This window comes from Globicephala melas, chromosome 14, assembly GCF_963455315.2.
Source record: "Globicephala melas chromosome 14, mGloMel1.2, whole genome shotgun sequence".
Taxonomy (NCBI): domain Eukaryota; kingdom Metazoa; phylum Chordata; class Mammalia; order Artiodactyla; family Delphinidae; genus Globicephala; species Globicephala melas.
Window position 1 is genome coordinate 60,869,057 of NC_083327.1, and position 26,031 is coordinate 60,895,087.

The following is a 26,031-nucleotide window of genomic DNA, read 5'->3' on the forward strand; positions in this document are numbered from 1 at the left end:
AACAATTTCTGATAATTAATATCACTTAAGAATGCTGGATTCCTGGTTGTCAGGGGGAAGATTTTATCTGACAAAGGCTCCCTGGTGTCTACTACTTGCTGTCTGGAGGTCACCCTTTTTTTTCTGCTGGCCCTGCTGGGACTGGGAATCCATTTGTGGGCTAAAGTGTGTGCTTCCCGGTCTGACCTTGCCATTGCCTTCTCTCTCCCCATTAGCCTTGTAGCGGTGCCTGGGAAACTGCATCCTGTGGGAAGACAGACGATCAGATGACGGCTTCCGGTCAGGCTCGTAAATACGTGAACGCCTTCTCAACCCGGACTCTGGTCATGTGAGACGTTTGCAGACAAGCATTATGGTTTTCAGAACACTTCAAGTTGATTTGGGATATAGCATTCCTCTACATGAAACTTTTCATGAATGGGAGAAGAGCCTATTTTTGTTGTGGTACAACAGTTGAGAACAGCACCAAGTGCATTTAGGTGGATGAAATCGTATCAGATTTCACCCAACTAAACGAATTTTTTTTAAAAAATTAATAAATAACAGTCTTACCTAAATTATTAGGTCATGAATTGTAGTCAGTTAGTATCTTACTGCAGATTTTTAAAATAAAAAAAAAACATAAAGTGATTTATCTGTATTTTAAGAGGACCAGTATTTTTTCTGTGATAGGGTTTTTGAAATTTTACACAAAAAGGTACTCCAATATTTCACTTTTCTCAATCACTAAACACAATGCATTACTATAAATGTTGGCTTAACACCATGGAATAAGTAATCAATATTGTAAATGCTCATTTATGGTTAATAACATTGGAGGTACATTTACTGTACTAAACCATTTTATGAGGGTTTTTTTGTTAGCTTGCTTTAAAAATTATTACTGTATGAAATAGTTTTATAAAAAATTATATTTTTATTCAGTAATTTAATTTTGTACATGCCAAATGAAAAAAAATGTGTTTTGCTGCTATGGTCTTAGCCTGTAGACATGCTGCTAGTATCAGAGGGGCAGTAGAGCTTGGGACGGAGAGAAAAGAAACTTGGTGTTAGGTAATTGACTATGCACTAGTATTTCAAACTTTTTTATTTTTTATATATATATTCTTTTTTTCCTTTTGTAATACATTGGAAAACTTGTTTGGGAGATTTTGCATTTGTGGTTGTTTTTTGTCTTTTATTATTGTTGGTTTATAAGAGCATGCACTGCACTTCTTTCTTGGGAGATCTGTGTTGTTGAAGTCCTATGTTTTGTTTTGAGTTCAGCCTGACTGTTCTTTAATTCAGGGGTTATGTGTTTAATCAGCATTCCCCGTGGTCTCTAAGTGTATAGTCTCAGAACTGCCACACAGAACCTGTGTTTGCAGCTGGGGTCGATAGCCAGTTGCTGCCTTAAGAACATTCGGTGCAAGATGGCTGGCACTGAACTTTTGATATGACAGTGTACTTACTGCCTTGTAGTGAAATAAAGCTGTGCCCTTATTTTACTTACTTTTGACTTCTGTCTTACTTTCGACTGTGGACAATAGTTACAATTTTAAGAAAATGGAGTGAAAGCAGAGCACTTTCCTCTGTTAATAATTTGCACACCATCTGAACTTCACTTGAAGAAGCCAAGAATTATAACTTTGGAGAAAGAAGGACAAGCAAACCAAGTTCAGTAGTTCCCAAAATAATCACGTGCAGAATGACAGCTGGGAAGAATCATCCAGAATCTGTCATTCAGGGTCCCAGCAGTGTTTGAATTAGAATAATGCAAGGAGAGGTCGTTTACAAGGGTACTGATACCACGGATGTGGGCAGGGGGTAGCAGGACCACAAAGGGTAGTGCGTGCTCATGGATGCAGGCCTGAAGGACACTGTCATGTGGAAGGGGAGAGTCATGGAAAGCAGGAGCTCTTGAGAGGAGCGGCGACCTTTGGAATTCTCACAGAAAGAGAGCCAAGGGTAACCCCTAACTTTATATTCCCTGTCCCTCCCATATCTGCCAAGGGTCCTCATTGGCAGAACCAACCGGAAGCTAGAAGGTACAGGAGTACCTGGATGCAAGGCAGCTGATCAGCCTCCTGGGGCAGAGCCAGAGGACATTTTTCCACTGGGGTAAGGACAGGGCGACCCAGCCGAGGCATCCATCTGTCCAACTTCCACTGGCTTCCATCTCTCAGCTCAGTGTTCTCACTGTGCTACAATATCCCTTTCACATAGTTTCCTTACAATTTCCTTTAGTCACTCCTTTCCAACTCAGATTTTGAATTCTCATATGCATGATGCACTTGGTGTTCCTAGAGCCAAGGATTTGTTGCCCCTAATTATTAGTCTTTAAGATCGCTTAGTATTCTTTGATTGTCTTTCTAATAGATAATAACACATCTCAGTGTTAGGAAGCTTATTACATTCACACACCCGCAGAGTCTTTTCGAGGTGCTAATTCTGCCACTTACTAGGAGCTTGAACTTGAACAAGTCATTAACCTCTCTGAGCCTTTTTTCTCCATCTGTAAAATGAGTTCATTCCTACAATGCACTTTTGTTAAATAATGCACTATACGAATGTTCGTTATTACATAAGCTTTCCATAATTAAGTGATGCAAGCTGTGTGGTGTGTCAAATGTTCATCTCATCGATAATGTGCATTGCCAATTGCAGAGTTCAACTTAGGGGTCATTGAATATCTATTAAAATAAATTAATGGCAAGAGTGAATTCAGCATTATATAGAACCAAAATATTTACTTTTGAAATAAGCACATAACGTAATAACTAGAGACTAAGCACCTAAACTAATGAAAAGAAGTGTAAATTTAGGTTTTATGTATAAATACATTAATGTAGCACCCCTTTCACAAGCAACTCTAAAACCTTTATCTGTCCTGGACATTTTTTTAATCCTCCTGCTGTCTACCGCAGAGATTCCAGTACTAAAATAAATGGAAACAGCATTACTTACTACCCAAACAATGGTTGTCCTTTTGAGTCACTATGTGTAAAGTTTGAGTCCACATGTGCACATCCGGAGAATAGGAGAGACACAGAGAATATCCTAAACTGTCTCTCAGCCATTAATAGGGCTGATAATCCAAGGTGAATAAAATGTACAAGGAAGAACTTATTCTCTTTAGAAAGTATACAACATTAGAACTGCAAGGGACCTTTAACAACATGAGGGGCTTCCAATAAGAGGTTCTCCACACTGCTTCATTGAAAGAAAATCAGTTTTGGAGCCCAAACAGTCTTGTTTTAAGTTCAGACTCTGCCCTTTATCAGCTCTGTGACTTGGTAAGAGTTTTACTTAATCTCCCTAAACTTTACTTTACTTATATTGGAGATTAAAAATACATCTCAAGGTTGTGGGGTATTGTGAAGATTATATGAAATAGTAAATGCATTCTTGCGTCTTTGTAAAATGTTGTCATGCTTATTGATGACGTAAGTCACTATGATGACTATCGTCAAAGAAAAAACAGGTCTGTAACCTAGCAATGGAGAAGTAAGTACCACTGAGGCCCACATCCTTGATTGTGTGTTAAATCTACTCTTTGTATTAAAATTAACTTTAAATCTAAATTATATCTCTTCAAAATACTCCTAATCATTCAAAATATTCCTAAACATATTTAAATATATGTTTCTCCTTCTTGTACAACTGTATGTGGGAAATATGGGGTATATTTTCCTTAAACGCATGGGTTTCTAATTCGAAAAAGAAAACTATCTAGTAGATAAAATGTGACGGGCGGATCTGTTACACTGCACTCAAAATACTTACAAGTTTGGTGCTTATTTTTCTCCTTTAATCTTGCTATTATAAAATAAGGTCTTCCTTATTCATCATTTTTAGAGGGTAAAGGAAAGAAATCAGTCAAAAGGCAAAACCTCTTTTAAGAAATGAAGTGAAATTGTATGCAATTATACGTAGTAACTTTGGGAATTACAGTAAGAGGAAGCTGAACTATAAATCTTAGGGAAATTAGCGTTTGGGCAACAAATAGGTTAGAATTCTTTTTAACTAGCATTTGACACAAATGTTCTTGATGCTAATGTGGAAACTGGAGAGACTGATATCTGCCTTATGGACCATGTTTCTCTTATTCAGCTAGTATATGTTCAGCACCTACTGTATGCTAAGTGCTGTGTTTGAAGTTGGGGTTAGAACTCAGAACAACATAGATTAAAAAATCCCAGGACTTTCCTGGTGGTCCAATGGTAAAGAATCTGCCTTACAATGCAGGGGACGTAGGTTCGATCCCTGGTCAGGGAACTAAGATCCCACATGCCCAGGGCAACTAAGCTCTGGAACCCGTGCACCACAACTAGAGAGAAGACCGTGCACCTCAATGAAGATCCTGCGAGCTGCAACTAAAACACGACCCAGCCAAAAATAAATTTAAAAATAAAAATAAATAATAAATAAATCTAAAAAAAAAATTTCCCTGCCTTCTGTGAGCTTATGTTCTGATGGGAGAGACAGATGCATAAGTGGACAATTATGGTATGTTCGTATAGGGGTAACAGAAACCACTGGAGAGGACCAGATCTAGACTTGGGGGAGCCACACAAGTTTCCATGGAAGAATCTAGCAGGACTGACAGACAAAGCCAATCTAAAGAGGGGGGCAGCAGGGTGAGGGTAGCATCTGAAGTTTACTGGAGAAAAACACCCAAATATAATGACTTGCCTTACTTTAAATTCATGATGACAAATTGCAAAGGGACACTTAGGCAATGGTACTGCCTGGAGATATTCTCTAGTGTATTTTTCTTCCCTCCCTCTGGGCAACCATTTCACACCACTTTCTCTCAGCCCTCTCCATCCCATCTCCATCCAATTCCCAACTGATAACCTTGACTCATACACATCCATGACAAAATATAAGTATTCACCATCCCACACCAAAGCCACCCACAGACCAGCACATGTACTGACATCCTTGCCTTCCCTCTTGTTAGCATGGACAAACACTCCTGGCTGCAAACAAGGGCTGGCCCTTCCATTTGGCCTCTGCAACCTTTATATCCTCCAGGCCTCATCCTGCAGATATTATCTTTCTCCTATATGCTAGTGTCTTCCTCTCTCCCAAATCATTCTTATCACATTAACATGGTCTACATCTCCCAGCAGTAAAAAGTAACACTCTCTTTATCCCATATCACCATCATAAAGCCCCATTTATCTGCTCCTCTTTTCAGCAAAACTGCTTAAGGGATCTTCTATGGTTTTGGTCACCACTTCCTCTTGTTGCCGTCCTCCCGCAGCCCATGCCACATGAACTTTCATCGCCCCTACTCCATCATGTTCACCCTCGTCATTGTCACCAATGGCCTCCATGTTGCCCAATCCGGTGGTTACTTCTTAAGCCTCATTTTACTTCACTCATTGGCAGCCTTCAACAGAATCGACACTCCCACTTTTTTTTGTTTTTGTTTTCGGTTTTTTTTGGCCGAGCGCCACAGCATGTGGGATCTTAGTTCCTGCGCCCCCTGCATTGGAAGCACGGAGTCTTAAACACTGGACCACCAGGGAAGTCCCACTCCCACTTTCTTGAATCACTTTTCTCTCTTGGCTCCAGGGTACCCTCTTCTGGCTTTTTTCCCTTCCTCACTGGTTTCCTCTGCTTGCTACTCCTTCTCCCTTTGGCCTTGAAGTGGTCCTTTCCACCTTCTCTCTACATCATTCTTTCCAAGAGATTTCAAGACTGCTGTTGCTTTAAGTACCATCTCTATCTTCAGCTCTAACCCTGTTCTGAAAGTCCAGACTCCTGTATCCTATTCCATGTTAACATCTCTCCCTCACCCATAGGTATCTTAAACTTAGTATGAACAAAACAAAACTTGCAATCACTCAATGCTTCTTTTTTTCTCATTTGCAGTAATTAGGCCTAATCTTTAAATTAATTTCTTCATTTCTCAAGCCAAAAATTTAAGTATCATCCTTGATGTCTCACCCCTCTTACACCCAAGGGCTCAGAAAGACCTGACTACTATTACCTTGAAAATATATCTTAATGTGTCCACTTTTCTCCATTGTCAGTAATGAAATTATTAGCAATAATACAATATGTGTTAAGTGCTGACTACATGCTGGAGAAGAAAGGAGAAAGAGGGAAGGTTCCCAGCAGAGAGAAGAAGACTGGTGAGATCTGAGAGGTCAGAATGAGGAGAAACCGAATGGGAAACCTGGGGGAAAGACATGAGGCTGGAGAAGGAAGTCATATAAATATTCTGCAAGCGTTTGGACTTAGTCCTTAGAGATATGGGGGGTCATTGAATGATTTTAGTTCAGGGAAATAAAATGATTAATTTACCCCTGATTTATAGAAATAATTCTGTTCAAATCCCTTTTTTATACATAATATAAACTTAAACCTCATGTTAGCAGGACCAAATGATTGCAGTCTGAATTTTATACCCAGTTAATTGGATTCTACACAGTATATTTCCTACTGCTTCTTAATTTCAAAAGAATATGCTTTAATCCCAGAAAATCTTATTGAAAAATATCCTTTGATCTGAAGTATATCAAGGCTGTTTTCATAGTTTATCTTATATAAAGTAATTAGTTAAGGAAGAATTGTTTGGAAGAATCGTTTGCATAAAACACTTTTCCCCTTTAAGAGCAGAATATTTTCAACCAATAATTTATCTAAAATCCTCCTTGTTGTTTTCAAACACCAGATCTTCAACTGACTTTTTAAAATATGGCATAGTCCTTGATTTGCCTGGTGTTTTGCCTGTTAAGGAATCCTGCCAGTATTGCTCTCGAGGGTATCTTCAGCTTACTTTAACATTTCTTTTATTATACTCCTTAATCTAGAACATATTCTTATATTCCAGTGGTTTTCAGACTTTGGGGGCATCAGAAACACACTGAGAACTTACTTAAAATGAAGATTCTTGACCTCGCCCACAGGGATCTGATTCATGAGTCAGGTGTAGACCTAGAAATATTTCAACAAGCTTCCAGGTGATTCCAAGGCAGGTGGTCTTAGGGGATCACACTAAGGCCTTAGGAAAAGCCTTCTAGTCCCCCAACCCTGTGCTTTCATTCTAACCCTCCCCATAGTGTTCAATTCCAGTGGAGCCCATAATTCTTCATTAAAATGCCCACGCGTCTATAGAATATTTGAAAAATATTAAGCCCATAACTATAACAAGAGTTTCTTAAATCCAGAGAATTACTATGTGACAGATATTGTTAATTAACGCTAACCTTGGCCTTCAGATCCACCTTTTGTTTGATTTTTACAAGATGTGGGGAAGCATAATTTTATACACCGTGTATCTGAATCTCTTTAATAGTATGATTCTATTGCACATGATCTATCAAAATGGATTTTAAGCTCAAGAAGTTTAGCATATTAACACAACAAAACAACAACACTATTTTAATCCAGAAGCCCCTGGTTCTAAACCAGTCTCTAATCAACTTACTGAAAATCCTTGTTCAAGTCACTTTACACCTCTGTGCTTTGGGATTTCTATTTAAATGAGGAAGTATTTAATCCTGTATATAGTTACAAAGCACACAGAGGTCCTCAGATCAAAGACAAATGAAATTCAAAGAAAGCTTTAGTAACCCAAAGACACTGGAGTACTTAAGATTGTTAGGTTCTCCTGAAGGAAAACATCCTCTGAACTGAATTTGAAAATTAATAAATCACCCTTAGCCTGTGTTTGGGAGCAGATGTTAAGGACGGAGCTACGATTTTCTTTTATTCACCTAAAGAATGTAAATTCATCCACCTATTTTTTATTGGTCCCAATTACCTAATGATGGGAAGACTCTTTCACCTTCCCTTCCTTGGTCAATTTCTGAGTCAGTGCAAGCAGTGAACAATGACCAGCCTGAAGCACACTGGAAAGATGGTTATTGCATAAGGTCAGAGCCACTTGGCTTTACTCAGATCATCCCAAATCCATTTCTCTCCCCTATTTCAAATCTTCCATAATGAAAAGACATTAGAAACATGCATTCTGGTTGAACATAGTGTATTGAAGACATGAATTAATGACACTCCATCAGGAAACTCCACCAAATGACAATGAGGAGACAAATAAGGGGCATAAATATACAAGTCAGAGAACAGAAAACAACAGGTAAGAGATATTTGCCAAGAATCTAAGTCACTTATCCAACAAATGTAATATTTGTTGAATATTTATTGAGCACTTCTCATGCAAGGCAGAGTTCAAAACTATACATAATTTGATATACATAAATTTCAAATAACTGGCAGAACAATATGGTCTTGGATACCCCCAAAGTACTAAGAAAATGGTCTATTTCACATTTTTCTCTAAATCTTCATAACCATAACCATATTTCTCTAAACCTAAAATGTCCTTTTTCATGTTTTAACATTTTACATCAGGATATGTCTTTAACATGGTCTGATTTTTTTCTTTCTTTGAAAATTGCTATTAAATCTGTACAGCCATAAAATTGATGATACCATAAAATAAAGGAAGAGCATAGGATTCTTGGAAAGCAGGAATTTCAGAAAGAACTCCTCAGCTTTTTTCTTTTTTTAAAAAAATTTAATTTTACTTTTTTTTATACAGCAGGTTCTTATTAGTCATCCATTTTATACACATCAGTGTATACATGTGAATCCCAATCTCCCAATTTATCACACCACCACCACCACCACCCCGCTGCTTTCCCCCCTTGGTGTCCATACATTTGTTCTCTACATCTGTGTCTCTATTTCTGTCCTGCAAACCGGTTCATCTGTACGATTTTCCTAGGTTCCACATATATGCATTAATATACGATATTTGTTTTCCTCTTTCTGACTTACTTCACTCTGTATGACAGTCTCTAGATTAATCCACGTCTCTACAAAAAAGCCAATTTCATTCCTTTTTATGGCTGAGTAATATTCCATTGCATATATGTACCACATCTTCTTTATCCATTCGTCTGTCGATGGGCATTTAGGTTGCTTCCATGATCTGGCTATTGTAAATAGTGCTGCAATGAACATTGGGGTGCGTGTGTCTTTTTGAATTATGGTTTTCTCTGGGTATATGCCCAGTAGTGGGATTGCTGGGTCATACGGTAATTCTATTTTTAGTTTTTTAAGGAACCTCTATACTGTTCTCCATAGTGGCTGTATCAATTTACATTCCCACCAACAGTGCAAGAGGGTTCCCTTTTCTCCACACCCTCTCCAGCATTTGCTGTGTGTAGATTTTCTGATGATGCCCATTCTAACTGGTGTGAGGTGATACGTCACTGTAGTTTTGATTTGCATTTCTCTAATAATTAGTGATGTTCAGCAGCTTTTTATGTGCCTCTTGGCCATCTGTATATCTTCTTTGGAGAAATGTCAATTTAGGTCTTCTCTCCGTTTTTTGATTGAGTTGTTTGTTTTTTTAATATTGAGCTGCATGAGCTGTTCATATATTTTGGAGATAAATCCTTTGTTGATTCGTTTGGAAATATTTTCTCCCATTCTGGGGGTTTGGTCACCACTTCCTCTTGTTGTGTCCTCCCGCAGCCCATGCCACATGAACTTTCATCGCCTGTACTCCATCATGTTCTTGTTTATACTTTCCCTTGCTGTGTAAAAGCTTTTAAGTTTCATTAGGCCCCATATGTTTCCTTTTGGTTTTATTTCCATTACTCTAGGAGGTGGGTCAAAAAAGATCTTGCTGTGACTTATGTCAAAGAGTGTTATTCCTGTATTTTCCTCTAAAAGTTTTGTAGTGTCTGGTCTTACATTTAGGTCTTTAATCCATTTTGGGTTTATTTTTGTGTATGGTGTTAGGGAGTGTTCTAATTTCATTCTTTTACATGTAGCTGTCCAGTCTTCCCAGCACCACTTACTGAAGAGGCCGTCTTTTCTCCATTGTATATCTTTGCCTCCTTTGTCATAGATTAGTTGACCATAGGTGCGTGGGTTTATCTCTGGGCTTTCTACCTTGTTCCATGGATCTATATTTCTCTTTTTGTGCCAGTACCATATTGTCTTGATTATTGTAGCTTTGTAGTATAGTATGAATTCAGGAAGTCTGATTCCTCCAGCTCTGTTTTTTTTCCCTCAAGATGCTTTGGCTATTCGGGGTCTTTTGTGTCTCCATACAGATTTTAAGATTTTTTGTTCTAGTTCTGTAAAAAATGCCATTGGTAATTTGATAGGGATTGCACTGAATCTGTAGATTGCTTTGGGTAGTATAGTCATTTTCACAATATCGATTCTTCCAGTCCAAGAACATGGAATATCTCTCCATCTCTTGGTATTGTCTTTAATTTCTTTCAACAGTGTCTTATAGTTTTTTGCATACAGGTCTTTTGTCTCCCTAGGTAGGTTTATTCCTAGGTTTTATTCTTTTTGTTGCAATGGTAAATGGGAGTGTTTCCTTAATTTCTCTTCCAGATTTTTCATCATTAATGTATAGGAATGCAAGAGATTTCTGTGCATTAATTTTGTATCCTGCAACTTTACCAAATTCATTGATTAGCTCTAGTAGTTTTCTGGTGGCATCTTTAGGATTCTCTATGTATAGTATCATGTCACCTGCAAACAATGACAGTTTTACTTCTTCTTTTCCATTTTGTATTCCTTTCATTTCTTTTTCTTCTCTGATTACCATGGCTAGGACTTCCAAAACTATGTTGAAAAGTAGTGGAGAGAGTGGACATCCTTTTCTTGTTCCTGATCTTAGAGGAAATGCTTTCAATTTTTCACCACTGAAAATGATGTTTGCTGTGGGTTTGTTGTATATGGCCTTTATTATGTTGAGATAGGTTCCCTCTATGCCCACTTTCTGGGGAGTTTTTATCATAAACGGGTGTTGAATTTTGTCAGAAGCTTTTTCTGCATCTACTGAGATGATCATATGGTTTTTCTTTTTCATTTGTTAATATGGTGTATCGCGTTGATTGATTTGCATATATTGAATAATCCTTGCATGCCTGGGATAAATCCATCTTGATCATGTTGTATGATCCTTTTAATGTGTTGTTGAATTCTGTTTGCTAGTATTTTGTTGAGGATTTTTGCATCTATATTCATCAGTGATATTGGTCTGTAATTGTCTTTTTTTGTAGTATCTTTGTCTGGTTTTGGTATCAGGGTGATGGTGGTCTCATAGAATGAGTTTGGGAGTGTTCCTTCCTCTGCAATTCTTTGGAAGAATTTGAGAAGGATGGGTGTTAGCTCTTCTCTAAATGTTTGATAGAATTCACCTGTGAAGCCATCTGGTCCTGGACTTCTGTTTGTTGGAAGATTTTTAATCATAGTTTCAATTTCATTACATGTGATTGGTTTGTTCATATTTCCTATTTCTTCCTGGTTCAGCCTTGGAAGGTTATACCTTTCTAAGAATCTGTCCATTTCTTCCAGGTTGTCCATTTTATTGGCATAGAGTTGATTGTAGTACTCTCTTAGGATGCTTTGTATTTCTGCCATCTCTGTTGTAACTTATCCTTTTTCATTTCTAATTTATTTATTTTATTTTTTAAAATTAATTTTATTTTATTATTATTATTATTTTTTTGGCTGAGTTGGGTCTTCATTGCTGCATGCGGGCTTTCTCTAGTTGTGGTGAGCGGGGGCTACTCTTCGTTGTGGTACGCAGGCTTCTCATTGTTGTGGCTTCTCTTGTTGTGAAGCATGGGCTCTAGGCGCACGGGCTTCAGTCGTTGTGGCGCGAGGGCCCAGTATTTGTGGCTCATGGGCTCTAGAGCACAGGCTCAGTAGTTGTGGTGCACGGGCTTAGTGGCTCTGCAGCATGTGGGATCTTCCCAGACCAGAGCTCGAACCTGTGTCCCCTGCATTGGCGGGCTGATTCTTAACCACTGCGCCACCAGCGAAGTCCATCTAATTTTATTGATTTGAGTCCTCTCTCTCTTTTTCTTGATGAGTCTGGCTAGTGGTTTATCAGTTTTGTTTATCTTCTCAAAGAACCAGCTTTTAGTTTTATTGATCTTTGCTATTGTTTTCTTTGTTTCTATTTCATTTATGTCTGCTCTGATTTTTATGATTTCTTTCCTTCTGCTACCTTTGGGTTTTCCTTGTTCTTCTTTCTCTAGTTCCTTTAGGTGTAATGTTAGATTGTTTATTTGAGATTTTTCTTGAGGTAGGCTGTATAGCTATAAACTTCCCTCTTAGAACTGCTTTTGCTGCATCCCACAGGTTTTGGATCATCGTGTTTTCACTGTCATTTGTCTCTAGGTATTTCTTGATTTCCTCTTTGATTTCTTCAGTGATCTCTTGGTTATTTAGTAACGTATTGTTTAGCTTCCATGTGTTTGTGCTTTTTACGTTTTTTTCCCTGTAATTGATTTCTAATCTCATAGTGTTGTGGTCACAAAAGATGCTTGACATGACTTCAGTTTTCTTAAATTTCTTAAAGGCTTGATTTGTGACCCAAGATGTCATCTATCCTGGAGAATGTTTCATGTGCACTTGAGAAGAAAGTGTAATCTGTGGTTTTTGGATGGAATGTCCTATAAATATCAATTAAATCTATCTGGTCTATTGTGTCATTTAAAGCTTGTGTTTCCTTATTAATTTTCTGTTTGGATGATCTGTCCATTGGTGTAAGTCAGGTGTTAAAGTCCCCCACTATTATTGTGTTACTGTCGATTTCCTCTTTTAGAGCGCTTAGCAGTTGCCTTATGTATTGAGGTGCTCCTATGGTGGGTGCATATATATTTATAATTGTTATATCTTCTTCTTGGATTGATCCCTTGATCATTAGGTAGTGTCCTCCCTTTTCTCTTGTAACATTCTTTATTTTAAAGTCTATTTTACCTGATATGAGTGTTGCTACTCCAGGTTTCTTTTGATTTCCATTTGCATGGAATATATTTTTCCATCCCCTCACTTTCAGTTTGAATGTGTCCCAAGGTCTGAAGTGGTCTCTTGTAGACAGCATACATATGGGTCTTATTTCTGTATACATTCAGCAAGCCTGTGTCTTTTGGTTGGAGCATTTAATCTATTCTCATTTAAGGTAGTCATCACTATGTATGTTCCTATTACCATTTTCTTAATTGTTTTGGGTTTGTTTTGGTAGGTCCTTTTCTTCTCTTGTGTTTCCCACTTAGAGAAGTTCCTTAGCATTTGTTGTAGAGCTGGTTTGGTAGTGCTGAATTCTCTTAGCTTTTGCTTGTCTGTAAAGCTTTTGATTTCTCCATCGGATCTGAATGAGATCCTTGCTGGGTAGAGTAATCTTGGTTGTAGGTTCTTCCCTTTCATCACTTTAAGTATACATGCCACTCCCTTCTGGCTTGTAGAGTTTCTGCTGAGAAATCAGCTGTGAACCTTATGGGAGTTCCCTTGTATGTTATTTGCCATTTTTCCCTTGCTGCTTTCAATAATTTTTCTCTGTCTTTAATTTTTTGCCTATTTGATTACTATGTGTCTCGGCGTGTTTCTCCTCGGCGTGTTTATCCTGTATGGGACTCTCTGCACTTCCTGGACTTGGGTGGCTATTTCCTTTCCCATGTTAGGGAAGTTTTCCACTGTAGTCTCTTCAAATATTTTCTCTGGTCCTTTCTCTCTCTCTTCTCCTTCTGGGACCCCTATAATGCGAATGTTGTTGTGTTTAATGTTGTCCCAGAGGTCTCTTAGGCTGTTTTCATTTCTTTCCGTTCTTTTTTCTTTATTCTGTTCTGCAGCAGTGAATTCCACCATTCTGTCTTCCAGGTCACTTATCCGTTCTTCTGCCTCAGTTATTCTGCTATTGATTCCTTCTAGTGTAGTTTTCATTTGTTATTGTGTTTTTCATCTCTGTTTGTTTGTTTTTTAATTCTTCTAGGTCTTTGTTAAACATTTCTTGCATCTTCTCGATCTTTGCCTCCATTCTTTTTCCGAGGTCCTGGATCATCTTCACTATCATTATTCTGAATTCTTTTCCTGGAAGGTTGCCTATCTCCACTTCATTTAGTTGTTTTTCCGGGGTTTTATCTTGTTCCTTCATCTGGTACATAGCCCTCTGCCTTTTCATCTTGTCTATCTTTCTGTGAATGTGGTTTTTGTTCCACAGGCTGCAGGATTCTAGTTCTTGCTTCTGCTGTCTGCCCTCTGGTAGATGAGGCTATCTAAGAGGCTTGTGCAAATTTCCTGATGGGAGGGACTGGTGGTGGGTAGAGCTGGCTGTTGTTTTGGTGGGCAGAGCTCAGTAAAACTTTAATCCACTTGTCTGCTGATGGGTGGGGCTGGGTTCCCTTCCTGTTGATTGTTTGTCCTGAGGTGGCCCAACACTGGAGTCTACCCGGGCTCTTTGGTGGGGCTAATGGCAGACTCTGGGAGGGCTCACGCCAAAGAGTGCTTCCCAGAACTTCTTCTTCCAGTGTCCTTGTCCTCAGGGTGACACACAGCCACCCCCCGCCTCTGCAGGAGACCCTCCAACACTAACAGGTAGGTCTGGTTCAGTCTCCTATGGGGTCACTGCTCCTTTCCCTGGGTCCGGATGAGCACACTACTTTGTGTGTGCCCTCCAAGAGTGGAGTCTCTGTTTCCCCCAGTCCTGTCGAAGTCCTGCAATCAAATCCCACTAGCCTTCAAAGCCTGATTCTCTAGGAATTCCTCCTCCCGTTGCCAGACCCCCAGATTGGGAAGTGTGACGTGAGGCTCAGAACTTTCACTCCAGTGGGTGGACTTCTGTGGTATAAGTGTTCTCCAATTTGTGAGTCACCCACCCAGCAGTTATGGGATTTGATTTTATTGTGATTGCGCCCCTTCTGCCGTCTCATTGTGGCGTCTCCTTTGTCTTTGGATGTGGGGTATCTTTTTTGGTGAGTTCCAGTGTTTTCCTGTTGATGATTGTTCAGCAGTTAGTTGTGATTCTGGTGTTCTTGTAAGAGGGAGTGAGAGCACATCCTTCTACTCCACATTGTGAACCACTATCCTCCTCACCCTTTTATTAGTGATGAAACAACAGGTATTCAGCATCCCTACAAACTTTTTACACTTTTCCCATGCACATCAGCACCACATGCTTAACTATGGCCCATGGGTTGGTCCATGTCCAAACCACTCCAGGGCAGGAACCCCCTTTTATCTCTAGCATCTAACCCCATTCCCAACATGTGGTAGGTGCTCAATAAATACTTAGAAACTCCATAAAAGAACATGGATATCCCTGCAACATCTTACCCTTGCCCTATCGGTATGACTGTGGTCAACCACTTCATCTCTCTGGGTCTGTTTGCTCAGCTACAAAATGAGCTTTGAATGAGCTAAGCTATAGACTCCTTCCAGCTCTAACCATCTCTGAGTAGGAGAGGTCATTCATTAAGATGTTGCAAAGGGAAACTACAGTAATTTTAGAGGACTTATTTGATGTGTGCATTGTTTATGAAGGTAATGCATTTAATAACTGTTATGGGCTGAATTTATGCTCCCACCCCCATGTGTGTGTTGAAGTCCTAACTCCTAGTACCTCAGAATGTGTCTGTATTTGGAAATAAGACCTTTAAAGGGGTAATTAATGTTAAATGAGGTCATACCTGTAGATCCTAAGCCAATATGACAGGTGTCCCTACAAGAAGAAGAGATTAGGACACAGACACACACACACAGATCATGTGAAGACACAGGCAGAAGATGGCCATCTACAAGTCAAGGTCTTAGAAGGAACCAACCCTGCCAACATCTGGATCTCAGACTTCCAGCCTCCAGAATTGTGAGAAAATAAATTTCTGTTGTTTAATACAATCAGTCTGTGGTACTTTGTTATGGTAGCCCTAGCAGCCTAATACAATAATATCTGCTCAACATTAATTGTGTAAGAAGGGAAAAGGAGTTTCCACACTTTGGGACTCCTCCCATCTGTGTCCCCAAGGCTCACAATTGCTGCTTACATGGGAGTCCTTCTATTCCAAGGAACTCAACAATACTACAGCATATCACTTGAAAGCTACTTGACATATGGAAGCTCTCTTTGTGTCTTATGGCTGATTTGTATAACTTTACTTAAGTCAACTGGCAGCTGTTTCATCATGCAAAAGTCTTAGGCAACTCATATCTAGCACTCTTATGGAAAATTCATAATGTAGAACAGGGGTTGGCAAATTATGGTTCCTGGTCAAATCTGCCTGTTTTAGTAAATACAGTTTTATTGGAATACAGCCATGCCCTTTCATTTGTATATTGTTTCTGGCTGGTTTCCTACTACAATGGCAGAGTTTAGTAGTGGCAAGAGACACCATGTGGCCTGCATATCCTAAAATATTTATTATCAGGCCCTTTGCAGAAAAGTTTGTGACCCCAGCCCTTGAGGAAAAGTAACCAAAAATCACAATAGCAGCTCTTTTTTTGGGCTGTGCCACACAGCTTACGGAATTTTAGTTCCCCAGACCAGGGATCGAACCAGGACCCTGGCAGTGAAAGCACCCAGTCCTAACCACTGGGCCGCCAGGGAATTCCCAGCAGTTTCATTATTAGTGGTGAAGATAATGGATTTTGCTTCAGTTAAACAGATTGAGTTTATATAATTTCTTCATTTCTGGGCCCTTTTGTTGGCTATATGCCGTGACCGTTTTTGTTTGGGAGTTGAGAGCATCTTATATGTTAAATCATATATAACTGCCGACATTCGACAGAGTTTGATCTATAACTATGGTAACTTCATGTGACTCAATCTAATACTTCAGCCTCCTTCAGTATGCTCAGTTTCAATTCCCCTTTCCTTTTGTAGCCTTCCAACTATCTCAGTCCTTCTCAGTCTTGGCTACATATTAGAATCACCTGGAGAGCATTTAAAACATTAATGCCCAGGCCACAGCCAGAACTGATTGAAGCAGAACCTCCAGGAAAGGAACCCCACATTTGGTATTTTTAGAAAACACCGCAGGTGATTCCAATGTGCAATCGGGCTCCAGCAGTTCTGAGCTGAGCTTTTGGCAATACCCAGGTGATGTGTGTTAAGGACTCTGTCCACCTAGATAGAAGAATGAGGGCAATTGTAATGAAAGACTGAGGTCATCACTACTGCAAACCTAAATCTGAGTTAAATCACCTGGAGGGCTTGTGAAAACACAGATGCTGGGCCTTATCCTCAGAGTTCTAGATTCTGTAGGTCTGGGGCCAAGCCCAAGAATTTGTATTTCTAACAGGGTCCCAGGCGATGTTGATGCTTTTGGTTCAGGATCCACACTTTGAGAACCACTATACCATTACTATCTTCCATGGGCACAGTGCCTAGCTCAAAGTAAGTCTTTCATGAATGCGGTTGAACGAAAAATGGGAGAATTGTGACAGAAGGTACAGCTGGTGATTTTCTCTGTGCTAGGTGCTGGAGATACAGCAATGAACAAGACAAAAAGCCTCTGTCCGCATGGAGCTTATGCTCTAGGGAAAAATACAAAACTTTAAGGGTGAATATGAATACTACAAAAGGGAAACATGGAATACTGTAGCAGCACATAGAAATCCCCTGCCTAATGGTTCCTAGACCTCTGAAAAGCCCCTTTTAAATTACATGTTGCCAAGCTCTGTCATCACTAGGTCAGCTAGAATCCAAGAACACAACACTTACTTGGGAAAATGGATGGAGAGGGAGAGAGAGAAAGTCAGAGAAAGAGAGAAAAGAGAAAGAGAGAACAAGAATGAATGAGAGCGGTTGATATATTTAAAAAAGAGCAAAAATGTATTTGATCAGGAGTCAGATCTAGGTTCCTATTTTGGTCTTGTTACCACTGCGTTAGTCAGCTCAAGCTGCCATAACAAAATACCACAGACTGTATGGTTTAAATGTATTTTGTCACAGTCTGGAGGCTGAAAATCTGAGATCAGGGTGCCAGCATGGTCAGGTTCTGGTAAAGCTTCTCTTCCCAGTTTGTAGATGGCCACCTTCTCACTGGATCCTTCTATGGTCTTTCCTCAGTATGTACATGTGGAGAAAGCAAGAGATCTCTCTTTCTCTTCCTCTTCTTAAAAGGCCACCAATCCCATCAGATTAGGACCCCACTGTATGACCCCATTTAACCTTAATTACCTCCTAAAAACCCTACCTTCAAATACAGTCACATCAGGGCTTAGGGCTTCAACATATGAATTTTATATAAATTTTGAGTGGACACTCAATATTTTGTTAGTCAGTGGTTGAGTCCATAGCAACCACTGACTACAAACATAGGTTTATTTAATCAACTATAAAATTATATTGTTTCTAATATAGCTGAGATCCTAATACTTCCTAGGAGGAAAAACATGGAGGTGTGAGTAAAGATGAGATGGCTCATTTCTCTGCTTCTCTCACACACATAGAGCTTCTGGAACGCTGGCACACCTTATATGAGAGAAAGTCATCATTTTCAGTTATTTGAGCTGCTTAAGACTATAAAGACCAAAGACATACTCAGACTCAGGAATGCAGAGAGCTAGATGGTTGTCTGGGATATCAAGGCAGTTGTGATGGCCCAATTGCCCCAACTAATCTTCCATTCCCATGGGTCAGTTGCTGTTCTCTCCCAGCCACTCTGGTTCTATAGCCCTTCCCACCATGAGTGCTCTCTCCAAGTCCTGGTCCATTTCTCTCACAACAGATATAGCCTCATGTTATCTCCATAACCATAAAATGACACGATTGGTTTTGTCCTGGGCTTAATTTTTTAATTATTTTTTGCAAACTGTTATCAGAAACTCTCATTTTTCAAGCAAAGTTCCAAGTAATCTTGTGCACAGGGAAACCCATAAGTAATGTACTACATCAATAATAGACTTAGGTCAAGTAGATTTTTTCCTTACCCTTCATACTGCAATACAGTTGTCTAAGTTCCTCCAGAATTCCCTCTTTCTATTCCTCTAAATGCTCCCCTCTGAGTGCTCTCCTGGTAAGCAGTGACGTTTTGTTTAACTGCGTATCCCTGAACAGGATGGTTGTGGTTTTAGTAGCGGGAGGACTCAACGGGCTTCACTTACTGGAGAAATTCCCAGCAGCCAGGGCACGCAGCCACAGAACTTCCCACGTGATTTACAAAAACTCTCGGCATACACTGGAATTTCTGGGGCTCCCAAAGCCATAAATTTCAAATCCATTTGTAAGACTGGTTCTCTTTGGTTCAATACTTGTGTTTAGTGAATGGAATAAAGCATGAAGTAGCATGTTCCAGGGACAAAAAATCAGTTATCAGGCTATGTGGGCATTATGGTTTTAAAACAGTAGTGGATGGAATATTTCCAGGGCCCTTCCTCCAGACCCCTGGTAGCACGTATTGACCACTTTTCCTTAACATCTAGCTGTGTCACTCTTCTGGATTTGCCTTGCCTCTTCTCTCCATCATTGTACATGTTGTTTAGCTTTTTGTGTTCAGTGAACTTTACCCCTAATCTCAGGCACCTGGCCCCTTTGGCAGAGTCATAGGGTGTTCTCCTGTCCTTCTATATCCTGTGATTCCATGATTCCTTTCCCTGTCCTTTATTTTTGTTTATATCACTATTGAGAAAAAAGTCCCAAGGGTAAGAAGAAAGAAAGACAGAAAAGAAGGACAAAAGGAAATAAAGGAAGAGAAAAGGGCCAACATATGACTCAGAATTAGAGCTGCAGTAAAGGAACATCCTCTAGGCCAGTGGGCAGGAGTTGCATTCTTGCCAACCCTTCCCATTAACAGGCAGGCAATGCCTCCATTCAGACCATGTAAGTCATTTTGAAACTGATTGCAGCTGGAGCTTTTATTGGCATCCCTCTTTTGAAGTTGACTTTAGATCATCAGTGGTTTTGTCTGCAGACCCTGGTGCCAAGGTGAGGTGACAAACCTTTGTCCACAAAGCAATGTTCTTAGCAGTGTTTTGTCCTGGGCTATGGAGCTGTCCGATTAAAGGTGAATATAAAAAGATTGGTTGGTGGATGGATAGGAAAGGATAAATGAGTAGGTGATATGATACAGCAAGTATTATAAAATGTTAATTATAGAATCAAGGCAGTGGGTGGATGCGTGACTGCTTTAAAATTGTGTCAACTTTTCTGGATGTTTAAAATATTCACAAATCAAATATTGCCGGGGAGGAGGGGAGATGAGCACAAAGCTAGCAGTGAGGTTAGTAGTAGACTATAAATACTTGAAAGCTGAGCCTGCAAGTAGGACTGTAGAGGTGTTTTTTCTTAAATTAAATGATATATTGTTATAATTAATCATTTCCCTACTCAGTATTTTCCAAGTTAAAGACAAGGATGTTATGCAAGAAGAAAAGTTATTACCACTTTAAGGAACTTAAATGAAACATACTATCAAATTTCAAACAACTGATCATTTATTAACACAAAGAAAAAGTATGGGTTTTGGTGTCAGCTGGTAATGGGAAAATGCCATGACTCTACCATTAAGTCAAGTGACAATCTCTCTGAGCCTTGGTATTCTTGCGTATAAAATGGGCTGGGAGGGCAGGAGTGAGGGATGATGCCCACGTCTTACAGTTAAAGAGTTATAAATGTTACTTAGAAAAAGAAATCAACTATTAGAATTACAAAGACTAAAAAGACTTTTATGTTATTCAGATGTTTCAGACCGTCCCACCCCACACTGCACCCACCAATTTGCCCAACGCTATCTAATAGCATTGCTGGAGCATTTTGAAAGCTTAAAAGATCAGGGGCTTCCCTGGTGGCGCAGTGGTTGAGAGTCCGCCTGCCGATGCAGGGGACACGGGTTCGTGCCCCGGTCCGGGAAGATCCCACATGCCGCGGAGCGGCTGGGCCCGTGAGCCATGGCCGCTGAGCCTGCGCGTCCGGAGCCTGTGCTCCGCAACGGGAGAGGCCACAACAGTGAGAGGCCCGCGTACCGCAAAAAAAAAAAAAAAAAAAGTTCAGAAGACTCTCAATTAAACTTAACCTTTTTTCTTCTGAAGCACCTGGAACTCATAACACATTTAATGGTTCTTTTTCACTCAGAGAGAAAAAAATAGATGGAAATAAAATATTGTGAATTTTAACTGTAGTTCTTAAGTAATTACACAAAATCTATGTGTACCTATCACAGAAAGAAATTTTGCTCATTATTGAAACAAATGAAATACACTTGCAAAGTTCCTGTGAGAAATCTTTGTCCCAGGTCCCTATTTAATGTTGCTACTAAAGAATAGGGTGGGACTTGCCCTTTTAACCTCCCTCAGAAAAGAAATGGAACTGTGATAGTATAACAAAGCAACCCCAAACTTAGTGTCTTAAAATAACAGCCATTAACTTTTTCTTGGGAACCTACACTTCTGCTTATCTCAGCTGTGTTTCCTCAAGTACCTGAAATCCAGCTCTGCTTCTGGATTTGGCTGTATGGGGTTCTGGGTTTGTTTACCTGGTGGCTCCAGAGAGTTCCAAAAGAGCAGGCCGGCAGGCACAGTCTCTGCAGACCAGGCATGATGTCACCTCTTTTGCATTCTGTTGGTCAAAACAAGTCACAAGGTCAGTTGAGAGTCAAGGAGAGCAGAAATAGGCTCCCCCCACCTCTTGATGGGAAGAGCTATGAAGTCACATTGCAAAGGGAGGCAAATAATTGTAGCCATGTTTGCAGTCTATCAAAGCAATCACCACATTCATCACTGTTACCGGGAAAGATGCTGCTGAAAGTGTCAGCACATCCTCTTTAAAGCAATTGTGCAGTCGTGGACCAAATCCTCTGTTTCAGGACTGACCGTCAAAAGGTGAGAGGTCGGGCTTCCCTGGTGGCACAGTGGTTGAGAGTCCGCCTGCCGATGCAGGGGACACGGGTTCGTGCCCCGGTCTGGGAAGATCCCACATGCCGCGGAGCGGCTGCGCCCGTGAGCCATGGCCGCTGAGCCTGCGCGTCCGGAGCCTGTGCTCCGCAACAGGAGAGGCCACAACAGTGAGAGGCCCACGTATCGCAAAAAAAAAAAAAAGGTGAGAGGCCTGAGCTATGAAAAACCAATGTGATTACACCTGCCAGAATGGCTATTGTCAAAAAGACAAGAAAACAAGTGTTGTCAAGAATGTGGAGAAAAGAGAACCCTCATGCACTATTAGTGGGAATGTAAATTGGTGAAGTCACTATAAAAAACAGTATGGAAGTTCCTCAAAAAATTAAAAATAGAACTACCATATGATCCAACAATTCCACTCTTGGGCATAAATCCCAAGAAAATGAAAACACTGATTTGAAGATACATGAACCCCAATATTCACAACAACATTACTTGCAACAGCCAAGATATGGAAGCAGCCAAACTGTCCATGAACAGATGAATGGATAGAGAAGATGTGGTGTACATATACAATGGCGTTTTACTCAACCATAAGAAAGAATGAAATTTTGCCATTTGCGACAACGTGGATGGACCTGGAGGGTATTACGCTTGGTAAAATAAGTCAGACAGAGAGAAACAAATACTGAATCTTTCTCACTTCTATGTAGAATCTAAAAAAATAGAACAAATGAACAAATATAACAAAACAGAAACAGACACAAAAATACAGAGAATAAACTAGCAGTTACCAGGGGGTAGAGGACTAGGGGGAAGGGTAGGATAGGTGAAGGGGATTAAGAGATACAAACTACTATGTATAAAATAAATATGATACAAGGATGTAATGTATACCACAGAGAATATAGCCACTATTTTATCATAACATTATATGAAGTATAATCTATAAAAATATCAAATTACTCTGTTGTACACCTAAAACTAAGATAATACTGTAAGTCAACTATACTTCAATTTAAAACACCAAGGCGATAATATCTGAATCTTTTATAATATTACTTTGGACAGAGAATAAAAAGCAATTGATAACCTGATGGCTAGTCTCTGAGTCTCTTGATGTCAAGAAACTGATGTCTTGATGTTATGGTTTATCTTTAAATATCAAAATTAGACCTCACGCAGAAAACAGAGTTATACCTGCATTAGACACAAAAGTATCTTTAGTAGTTTACCAGCACATTAACATGCATGGTACAGAGGGCACTCCAGCAGGATCTTGAAAAATGGTTTTTCTCTAGATGAGACTGAAAGGCCTGGGATGCCTGTTTTCCACCGGTCTCACCTCAGGGGCTGTATTCCCATAGAATATTCTGGATTTCTTAGCTGGAAATAATCTTTCTCCCCTCTTACACAAAGCGTTTTATCTCTCTTTTAACGCTTAAACTTTCTCCATTATCTTTTATACACATAGCTCTTCTTCCTCCCAAGATTTGTTTGTCATATCTTCTTTTTTGTGTTCATCTTTGTGTCTCTCGTAGCACTTTATAAAGTGCCTCTTTGATATTGGAGCTAGCAGGGCCGCTCTTTAGTTGTACTGGGCATTCATGGCTGGTGTCCATTCTGATTGCTCAGTAGCCATGCTGTATCATTCGTAAGGACACACACACACACACACACACACACACTCTCTCTCTCTCATTTAATTAAAGAATCGGTGGGCATTGAATGCATCATTGTAGGGGATTATATACTCCAAAATGCCTTCCTATTACAACATAACGAGATCCTATACAAATTTCCACAAACATACTTTCTAAAGAATATTTTTTAGCCTCACAAGAAAGTAAAAGGAATCTCTAAACCCTCCACCCAACTCAACGAAGACAAAAATAAGATGATGAAGAAGTAGCAGACAACATCCAAACAGTAAGCAGCAAATAATTCCAAAAGCTGAAGTTACCCTAGGAGAAAATACTCACCCCAGCTATGGAATGGGGAGGCTTCCACATTAATCCAAGACCCTCAAGGGGTACTAAAATGCTTCTAAGTTGGTAGCCATGGTAGACAAAATTCTAAACATGACCCCTCCCACAAGATTCCTGTGCCCTAGTTATTCAGTCAAACACTCATCTAGGTGCTGCTCTGAAAGGATTGCAGATGTAATTACAGCCCCAAGTCAGAGATTCCATTGGTGGGCCTGAGCCAGACAGGTAAGCCCTATAAAAGCAGATAATTTTCTCCAGAAAGTAGCAAAAGAGGAAGTCAGAAAGCATCATGGGGATTCACGCCCATCATTGGCTTTGAAGATAGAGGGGGCCTTGGGCCAGGACCAGAGAGAAGTCTCTAGAAGCTGAGAGTTGCCTCCACCTGACAGCCAGCAAGGAAATGAGGACCACAGGGAAGAGAATTCTGCCAACAGCCTGGACGTGCTTGGAAGCAGGCTCTTCCCCAGAACCTCCAGATAAGAGTTGAGTTCGGCCAGCACCTTCAGCCTGTGAGGCCCTAAGCAGAGAACCCAGCCAGACCTTCCGAAATTGCTCACCACATAACTGTGAGCTAATAATTAGGTGTTGCTTCAAGTTGCTAAGCCTGTGGTAATTTGTTATGCGGCAACATATGACTGCAGTTTAAAGGTGTGAAGTTTAAAGAGGAGAGGGAATATGAGTAGTCTATTCTTGAGAACTGGTCATAAGGAAAACTGTCATTAGGCAAAACCAAGTTTCATTTAAGGCACAGAAGTGAGGGCAGCGTTAACGTTTGCCATGCGCTTGTCAAAATGAGAAGATGATGCGTTCAACAGAAAGATGCTGACAGATACCATTATCAAGTGTAGGGTCTGGCTTACTTTCTTTTCCTCTTTCTTATTTTTTCCTTTTGTCTTTCTTTCTTTTGTAAAATCAAGGGATAGCTAAATATAAAGTTACATTTTATAAAGACAGCTTTTCTTTTGTATCCTTTCAGTTTTATTGAGATATAATTGAAATACAGCACTAGGTTTAAGGTGTACAGTATAGTGATTTGAATTCCATACATCATGAAATGGTTACCACAATAAGTTTAGTGAATATCCATTGTCTCATATAGATACAAAAGAAAAGAAAAAGAAAAAAATATTTTTTCCTTATGATAAGAACTCTTAGGATTTACTCTCCTAATAATTTTCAACTATAACATATGGCATGTTATATTTAGCATGTTGTATGTTACATCCCTAGTACTTATTTATCTTATAACTGGAAGTTTGTACCTTTTGGCTACCTTCATCCCATTCACCCTCCCCCCACTCCCAAGATGGCTTTTCATAAAGCAGAAGATAACACAGTCAGAGGGAAATAAAGTTTCCCAGGTCTCAAAAAGTTCCCCAACGTCTGTTGACAGGGATGGAATTAACTACCTGAACCACAGCTTCTATCTCAACCACACCTTGGGGGTGTCCTGAGATGCCTCAAGGACAGCTGGAGGTGGGGACTGTAGCATTTCAGGGTTGTCTCCCCAGCTTTCTGTGGGTCAGCTTCAGACTCATCCTGACAAGCTTTCTACCTCCCAACTCCAGGAGTGAAAATCTCAGGGAGAGAAACTCATGGACCGTGCAGGAGTCAATGCTGGCTTGGGTCAGGTTTGCTAGGAGCAGAGCCTGTGAAGGGGCTATGTGTTCAAGTCATTTACAGTGAAAGTGCTCTCAGGAGAAAAGGAACGAGGGAGCAGGGACAGGCAAGGGGAAAGAAACCAAACAAGGAAGTGATTTCAAGCAAAATTCCAGCTTCAGCCTGATCCTACTGGGAGCTCTGGAATGCAAACGGCGCTCAAAGTTTGTCCAGATACAGGGCAAGTTTGTGGCACTTTTCAACTGACCAGCTGGTCATTGGCTAAAGGTCACCCCATTCCAGATGCTTCTGACTCTCTGCACTTGCTTGCAAATGTGTGAAAGCAAAGCATCTCCAGTAGCCCAAGACAGGCCTCAGAAGAGAGTCACAGATGCAAGCCCTTAGATACAAAGTACATCAAAGCCAGGACACAGGTACGTAAAAATAGGTACCAGAGGGGATCGGTGCAAAACACCAAGAGTGTCTGTTACATGTGGCTTTCTCAGGATCAAGTGCTACGGTCAGTGCCTTGGAATTTGATGTAACTTCATTTGATTCAGGGACTTCCCTCTTGCACAGTCACAGTGGCCAAGTATATGAAGTTACATAAATGATGGCTGCTGCTATATAGATCTCATGATTAGAGATGGGGAAAGGAGAAGTTCCCCCAAAAGAAATATGATAGATAAAATATAATCTTTTGCCATAGCTACTCCCCAAAGATTAAGAAGAGTGAAGCACTTTCCACCAGAATTCTGCAGATAACTTTGAAGCTTCGAAGAATTTCGGTATTGAGGTCTAACACAAGGATACAGAATTATAAAGGATGCAACATTCTGTT

General features: G+C 40.1%; 2 protein-coding genes across 12 annotated transcripts in view; one reads left to right on the top strand and one right to left on the bottom strand.

Annotated features, from left to right (window-relative positions):
• Positions 1-996, top strand: part of MYB (MYB proto-oncogene, transcription factor) — a 34,451-nt gene extending 33,455 nt beyond the window's left edge. Inside the window, 1 exon segment of the mRNA XM_030853400.3 lies at positions 216-996. Within this exon segment, the coding sequence (XP_030709260.2) occupies positions 216-332 (117 nt within the window). The 3' untranslated portion in view covers positions 333-996.
• The window catches only part of AHI1 (Abelson helper integration site 1), a 287,061-nt gene that overhangs the window by 18,882 nt on the left and 242,148 nt on the right, over positions 1-26,031 (bottom strand). For all 11 annotated transcript variants that reach the window (XR_009558661.2, XR_009558660.2, XR_009558648.2 and 8 more), the window contains one exon: positions 21,243-21,325. The gene's annotated coding sequence lies outside the window, so the exon portion shown is untranslated. The remainder of the gene's footprint in view (positions 1-21,242; positions 21,326-26,031) is intronic.